Source organism: Montipora capricornis, chromosome 6, assembly GCF_036669925.1.
Source record: "Montipora capricornis isolate CH-2021 chromosome 6, ASM3666992v2, whole genome shotgun sequence".
Classification (NCBI taxonomy): Eukaryota; Metazoa; Cnidaria; class Anthozoa; order Scleractinia; family Acroporidae; genus Montipora; species Montipora capricornis.
The window spans coordinates 28,222,891-28,230,390 of NC_090888.1; the positions used below are offsets into that span (position 1 = coordinate 28,222,891).

Below are 7,500 nucleotides of genomic sequence, written 5' to 3' on the forward strand. Positions count from 1 at the left end.
GCCCACAACTGCGCTACTTCGAAGCAAGGGTCCTATCCATGATCCCTAGTTCCTGTTTTCACATAATAGATGTATTGCAACTATCCGAGGAGCACGAAAAACCTGCCCCTTAAAGAGACTAATCAATTTAAGTAAATCAATTAAAATGACATTTAGATGTTGATTCACTTTGGATTCATTTATTTGAAAGGGGGAAATTTCTCATCAAAGTCAAGTGTGAGGTCGAAATGATTAAAGTTCCTTTTGAAAAACAGAAGAGTTAAGATTGCTTTTTATTTTATGCGTTCAAGTCCTCCAAATCTGCGTACAGTTCATTGTTGTAAATATGCATGTTGAGCAGCCTCTGCAAAAGGAATAAAAAAGCACATATTGAAAGATGCTTTTCTTTTTCGATTTAGTTTACAAAATTACACCACAAAAGATCTCCTCCTCCCCCACCCCCCCCCCCCCTCCCTCTTTGTTCAAAACAAGAAGTTATACGTCCCATACATCTCTCAGACCTTGTTGCCACCTTTTCGAACCACTTATATGACGTCAAGGTGACCATACTGCTATTCCGTTAGACAGAGAAACGGCAGCCATTTTGTGGTCCGGAGTGACCATAAAAAACACCATCTTTTTCGATTAGGTTTACCCTTTTTGTTTAATTAAGCAAAGCAGCATGGCTGTCGGTCCAGTGAGTGAAAATGCTTCGTTATGACTGGTCCGGTTTGTTTTCACAATTTTGTGATGCATCGACCAAAGTGCTTTTGTCACTTACGTATTTAACTCACTTGAAATTACGCAGCAAAAACGAGCACTGAAGTATCATCCACGCTCTAAGCTCCTGTAAGGTCTACACGTTCAAATTAAAGGACCGCTTTTAGTGCCTTCAGTTGATACTGGGCCATGCGTCTGAGGCTATTACGTAAAAAAGTCACAGCTTGGCGATATTTTCTTTGTCTCATAATTCTTCAGGAGAATTTTAATACAAATAAAAAAATATTGAAAAATGCCCATAAAGCTGCTGAATCAACGCACAGGACATATAGAAGTTGGCTATTGGCTTGCATTAAAATTTTATAAAGAATCTGACCTTGTGCTGGGTTTCCATTCCTTTTAGCTGTTGTGTTAAATCAGCAAATGACGGTCTTGCTTCAGGTTCATTTTGCCAGCAATTCATCATGATTTGATACCTTGGAAGTAATTTCATTACACTGTTACCTTACTGTGTCTCAAGCATAAGTCGTATTGAATCAAATTTTATTTATTAAGCTAACTGAAGGTTTTGAATGCAAATGTCAAGGGCACCCAAGTTTGAGATTGGAATACGCAATTTTACAATATTATTTTCGGTCATCATTGTCGTTTGAGGCAAAATAATGACCTTCACCTTACCTGGTGTTGGCGTCGCAAAGTGACCCTATTATCATAACATCAACTTTTTTTACTTTGCATACATATCATAATGTGACACTTGGTGTCTACTTAAGCCTATTAAGAACTTCATGTATTACTTTATGGTTACGGTTCTGGTTAAGGTCTTGCAGATAGTTCAAATGAAAGAAGTGTGCTATGCGCTAAAAGGTATTTCGCAGTTGGCGAACGATTATTTTTCCACATTAAACTTTCTTTGGGTCGTTGTCGTTGAACTAAATGACGTAAAAGTAAAGGATAAACAAAGCAGAGTGTAAAAGAAACAAAACAGTATTTTTCTTACAAGTCATTGTCCACGTGTTCTGGTTTCGGCATTCTGTAACCTTGCTGAAGCAAACTTGCAATTTTCTTGCCATCCATCCGTGGATATGGAGAACCACCTGGATAAAAATAGAGAAGGAAATGTTTACCCGCACCCACCATCCCTGGTAACTTCCCATCCACTGCTAGCCATGACGACAAAACGCATTTATGACTTAGATTAGGATACCATCGAATCCTAATTCCCTACTCTGAGTCTGTGTATGGGAAATATTCTAGTTAATTATTATTATTTTTTAATCAGCTGGCTTAAGGCTAATCCTGCTTTCTCTAAGTTGATTCTCAGAGCGAATCTACCCAGCAAATCTGAATACTTATCGTCAAGACGGCAGTTGACACTTCATTTTGACATCCAACACGAAGTGTCCCTGCCTTTGCTACCTATTTCTAACAATGAGGTAAGGGTAAAGGTTAGAGTTATTTGAGTTCAGGGTAAATGCAACAGTTTATCGTTACCTGAGGAGCAGCATTTGGGGGACACTTAGTGACGTTAATTGTCTGTATTCCGAGTCACAAGTGATGTTGAAGTCATAGAAAAGAGCAAGGGGACACTTCGTGACGCTTTTGAAATCCGCGTGCCTGTAATTAGGTGCAGTTCTGGACATATCAAGTGGGCCATTTGCAAGATGCAACGTCGAATCCAAAATCAGAATTTTACAATACTTGAAGATATGATCTCGAAGAGGGTAAAGCAGCAAACTATTGCATGCACAGATTCTTACCTACGGTAAAGATTTCATAAAGAACAACTCCATAACTCCATCTGTTAAAAAATGAAATTACCAAAGACTTATCATTTTCTACATTCAAATTTAAGGTCATGCATGGTCGAATGGCAGGTGAACTCGACTTTAGACAAAATATCGCTTCTCAACCTTCAAGATGAAGCGAGAACGAGTAAGTCTACTTACACGTCACTCTTTGTGGTGTATTTTCCATACAGCAGGGATTCATATGCTGTCCATTTAACTGGCAACCGACCCTGGCAGTTGAAGATAAAAAACAGAATGGATTATACTTAATCGTTTTATGGTTACGACTTAAAAAAAAAACACGGTAATCTCGTCGAGTTTCCTGTACTTTCTTATGTTCTAGTTTTGTTACCCTTGTCTTTCTTTCATAAATGCTTTCTTGTTGCACATCTCTAGCCATTCCAAAGTCTGTTACTTTGCATGTTTCTGTTTCTCCAACCAGCACATTACGAGCAGCAAGATCTCGGTGTATGATCTGAAGTGAAGCATTTTTCACATTATTGGTTGGTTGCATAAGTTTGACAGTGAAAAAAAAAAAACATTGAGCGGTTGCGGGCATAGCAGTTTCTTTGACAACGTTAATGACATTTACAATGACACAAGCAATGGTAAGTATCAGTGTCACTGGAGAAGTGGCAGTGGCGATTCTGGATCCAATGAGAATGGCAATGACAGGCACATGCAGGTGTGACGACAGCAGCAACGCTAATAGAATTAACAATACCATTGCCAATATGCAATGACAACACATTATGACAATAACAACTGTTGATAACAGATGCTTGTTGCTATTAATAAGGCTTATACTAATGACTCCATAAACAAGACTAATATCATATCATAGATATCATATTATATCTTTCTTTACCCTTGCATTTTTAGAGACTCTTGGTGTAGCTATAGTATCTCCAAACATTTATCCTCCCAACCATGATATACCACAGAGGACAAACCACAACACCAGGAATTCCATGTCCTGCTCTTTCTGAATAGTGTGTGGAATCTTTTACGTCCCAGAGGGTTATAAACATTGAAGAGTTGTGAGACAGGGCCAATGGTTTATCGTGCGAATCTGAGAATACTAGAGAGTTTAACCATTTTCAGATGTCATCAGAAAGGCTGCACTTTTTCCTTAGTTAATCAAAGACCCTGAGTGTTGGTATGGCCAGACTTTTGATCCCGCAACGTCCCGCACAGTAGCTTGGACCTAAACCAGCTGAACCAACTGATCCGCGGGATACTAATTATATGCTATACAAACTGCTAATTTTGTTTGCTGTATTAACTGCCGAAACCCATTACACTCATGCTTACCTTTCTTAAAGATAAGTAGTTCATCCCATCAGCGATTTGCCAAGCAAATTTCATCAGCTGTTGCGACGTCAGACTGGTTTGAGGTTTGATGTCCGGGTCTTTGTAGTAAGTGTCATTCAATCCGCGGCTCTTTCTCAGGTAACCCAACAGATCACCATAAGGGACATATTCGATCAGCACCAATAGGGGATCTATGAGAAATATTATGGCGTTTATTCAACATGCATTATCTCTGTCTGTCCTTTTTTTGTCCACGAACAGTTCTCTCATCTCCTCTGCTCTACGCTTGACTAGGTGTGTGATTCCGTCATGTTATGTTGCCTGCGAGTGTTTTAATTTTAGGACGATTTGACTAGTTTCACTGAATAAAACAGAATAAAATTCAATTAATTCTGAGTCTTCATTCGGAATGCTAAAATGCAGCAATTGACTACGGTCAGTCCAGTGTCTTCGTGATGCCAAGGGTTAGCTTTGCTTATAAAAAGAAATGACAAATCAGTTTTTAGGTCAACCGCAACATTCCATAATATATTCGCACTCTATCCAACTAATTTCCCAAGCCATTGTTTACCGGAGCGTTTTATTGACCTGGTTTTATCTACCTTGTGAAAGCTCTTATTCCTACTAAAGATGACGATGGATTTCCTTTAAAAGCAGCGTACAGGTAATTCAACAAACGTCTTTAATAACTAGACAACGGAAGTATGGATACCTATTGACATAAAATTTCAAAAACTCATTTAATAATTATTGATCGAAACAGCCTACCTGACCACCAAAAAAATGTGGCACGCGCCTGAGCGTTAACGAACTGATAAAGCATTCTTCATTTGAAGTTTTTATATAAAGCATAATAATAAAGCTTAGCTTCTTTTTCTGGAATGCTACTGTTCTTCACCCACCATTTAAATTTGAACCTTTGTTCCGACACACTTTCTGTGGAGTGCTCTTGAAGCCGTTCAATAAACCCACAGGTCGTGCTTTTCGGGTCTAAGATTAACAACTCGGTCTCGCCTCATGGTTTAAAACCCGATAACAGAACTGTAGACTGAATACTGAACTGTAGACTGAATACTTCACACTTTGGCGAGTCGTAAATGGGCTTCTCGTTATGATTGGAACTACCATGCAATATCCTATTGTAATGCTGAGACGAAGTTAAGGTGGCACTGTTTTGGTTTGGAAAAGCGAACATTGATAGAGAAGAGCTTTTCTATAGCAGCAGCATCATAGTATAATTCATAGATGCCTTTACCAGTTTCAGTGACGCATCCCAATAGTTTGATAACATGTGGATGAGGCTTGAGGGTCTTCATCAGATCGAGTTCGGATTTCAAGTCTCTCTTATCTGACTCAGGAGCGTTAGCTAAATCAAATAAGCATAAAAAACAAAGGTAAATTCGCATTAGTTGTACTCCGTGTACCTGTCATCAGGGCTCATTCTTGTCTTTGTGCGTTCGAGGTCAAATTCAAGTAATTGCTAAACACAAAGGTGTTAGAAATCTCTCCCAAAGTACGCAGTAGTCATATTCGCGGATTACACTTGTTTGTTCTCTACACAACGAAGGACTGACCGTTTGTTCCTAAACCAAAGCCATAAAGAAAAAAAGACTTTTACCTTTCAGCATTTTAACAGCCACAGTTTTTGTGCCAGAATGGAATGGAAGGTTCTTTGCCGTTCCTTTGGCAACCTGGCCAAAAGCACCTTTACCAATGACCTTCTCCACTTTCATGTCTTCTCTTGTTACTTCCCATGACCTTGTTCTTATATCAAGGGGTGCATATTCAACATTCTGAGGGGAGCTATTAGGGTTACTTGGTTCTACTTCATAATGGGTAGTCCCTTGTAAGGACATGGATGCAGGTTCAATGAGGCGTCTTAGCTCTTGATTAGAACTACTTGGTGGATCGTTAGTAGGATTAAGCTCTTCCATTGCAACTTCGTTCTGAAAACAAAGAAGCCCCCGGGTTAAATTGCCTTTGTAACCGTTAGTATGCTTGAAGTTCACTATTCTTCAAAAATAAACTAACTACAGGCAGTCGTAGCTCAGTTGGTTAGTGCGCGGCTTTTGGAGCGAGAGGTCCTCAGCTCGATCCTCGGTGACTTAAACGTCTGTTTTCGACTTTCCTTTAATCCGTGTAGCTGTAGCTTTAAATGTCCTTAAAACGGAGCACTGACCGCGAGAGGGGAGTAAAGGGAGCACCGTCGGCTTTCATTGATACCAGTTTCGTGACTGAAGGAACTACTGACATTAAATAAAGTGACTTTTCCTTTACTTTACATTTAATAAAAGCAAAGACTCTATCACCAAAGTTGCGAGAAATGTAAGCAGTTAATTAAAGGACTCAGACCCACGGCAATGCGATTGCAATGGATTGGTTAACCATATTCGGGAAATTAAGCCATCTTGGAGTTGGTCAACCTGACGAGCTAACGGTACCATGTCCTGCAGGAGATGAAAATAATTGGGAAATTTCTGAAACATATGTTTTGAGCAGCGCTTGCAATGACTCTTGGCGAGAATGATCGCTTAGAGCAATTACAATGACACTTCAAAATGTCCTTTAACTGTTACAATGAATAAGTAAAATAGATATAGGAAACGAGTACAGTCAACTCTCTCTTAACGGACACCTCTATAAGACGGACGCCTGGTGCTGGTCCCGGCCGTTTCTTAATCATTTTACTATCAGCAAACTCTCTGTAAGACGGACAACGGACACTTGTGAGGATCTGAATGTGACCGAAAATTACGATTTACGGAAGACGAATTCTTTGTACGTGACTATTTTTAACACCAGACGTTTAATTGACAGCTCTTATCTTGCTGACGCCTCCTGAAATTTGTTGGTTCACGTGTTAACCGCGGACTAACAGCTCCAGATTTCGCCAAGGAAATTGACGTTTTACAGGCAATAAGGTGGATCAAGCAGGCCTAGGATGAGGTACCAGAAGAAATTGTTCAGAAGTGCTTCGAGAAATGTGAATTTTCCAATGTGGTACAGAATAACGAGAGATCCGAGGAAGAAGAGGATCAAGAATACGCAGAGCTTGTACGACGAATTAGTCAGGGCGAGACAACAGTCGAAGAATACGTAACTGCCGACCAAGAGATTCCATCATGTGAGCCTCCTGTTCATACCACCCTCCCCAACTAACGACAACGACTAAGGGATGAAGCCCTCGATCTCTATCAAAAAGATTCCGAGGAACCTGCCAGCAAAGTTGTAGTGGTTGCAGACAGTGACGAAGAAGGCCAAGTTGTGGACATTGAACCACCGGATCCAACCATCAAATCCACTACAGAAGCTCTTAGACTAGTTGACGACCTAAAGGAATTCGCTTCCACAAAGCTGCAAGAGGATATCCTCGTATCAAAATTAAGCAGCGTTGGTCAGCGCTTTTAGGATTTTAAACTGTTGCACCTGAAACAATCCACGATCACAGATTTCTTTTCTTCTTAACTGCATGTCCACCAAAGCCATGGCTATTAGAAGCTATTAACTTAACTTGCTTTTACCAATTTTTTTTAACAGAAAAAGTGACATATATTTAAACTTAGTGCCGCGAAAGACAGTCCTAAGTCAAGGTGGTTATGTTCCCGTTTGCAGAATGTACTGTTTATTGTTTGTAATACGACAAGAGACTTTGTTCCATTTTGTGGGTTTCGTTCAAGTAAATAAGTTAAACAAACTT

At 39.7% G+C, this 7,500-nt stretch overlaps 1 protein-coding gene across 9 annotated transcripts in view; it reads right to left on the bottom strand.

The window, feature by feature from the left end:
• LOC138051909 (uncharacterized) overlaps positions 1-7,500 on the bottom strand; it is a 121,229-nt gene that overhangs the window by 850 nt on the left and 112,879 nt on the right. For 4 of the 9 annotated variants that reach the window (XM_068898210.1, XM_068898211.1, XM_068898209.1 and 1 more), the window contains 7 exons: positions 5,422-5,749; positions 5,059-5,169; positions 3,804-3,994; positions 2,649-2,964; positions 1,700-1,796; positions 1,076-1,175; positions 1-343 (listed from right to left, as the gene is read on the bottom strand). The exon at positions 1-343 is cut by the window's left edge and continues 850 nt beyond it. In XM_068898210.1, coding sequence (XP_068754311.1) covers positions 278-343; positions 1,076-1,175; positions 1,700-1,796; positions 2,649-2,964; positions 3,804-3,994; positions 5,059-5,169; positions 5,422-5,749 — 1,209 coding nt within the window. In that variant the 3' untranslated portion in view covers positions 1-277. Of the gene's footprint in view, positions 344-1,075; positions 1,176-1,699; positions 1,797-2,459; positions 2,501-2,648; positions 2,965-3,803; positions 3,995-5,058; positions 5,170-5,421; positions 5,750-7,500 lie in introns of all 9 variants that reach the window. The other 5 variants (XM_068898213.1, XM_068898212.1, XR_011132938.1 and 2 more) reach the window with 4 other exon arrangements.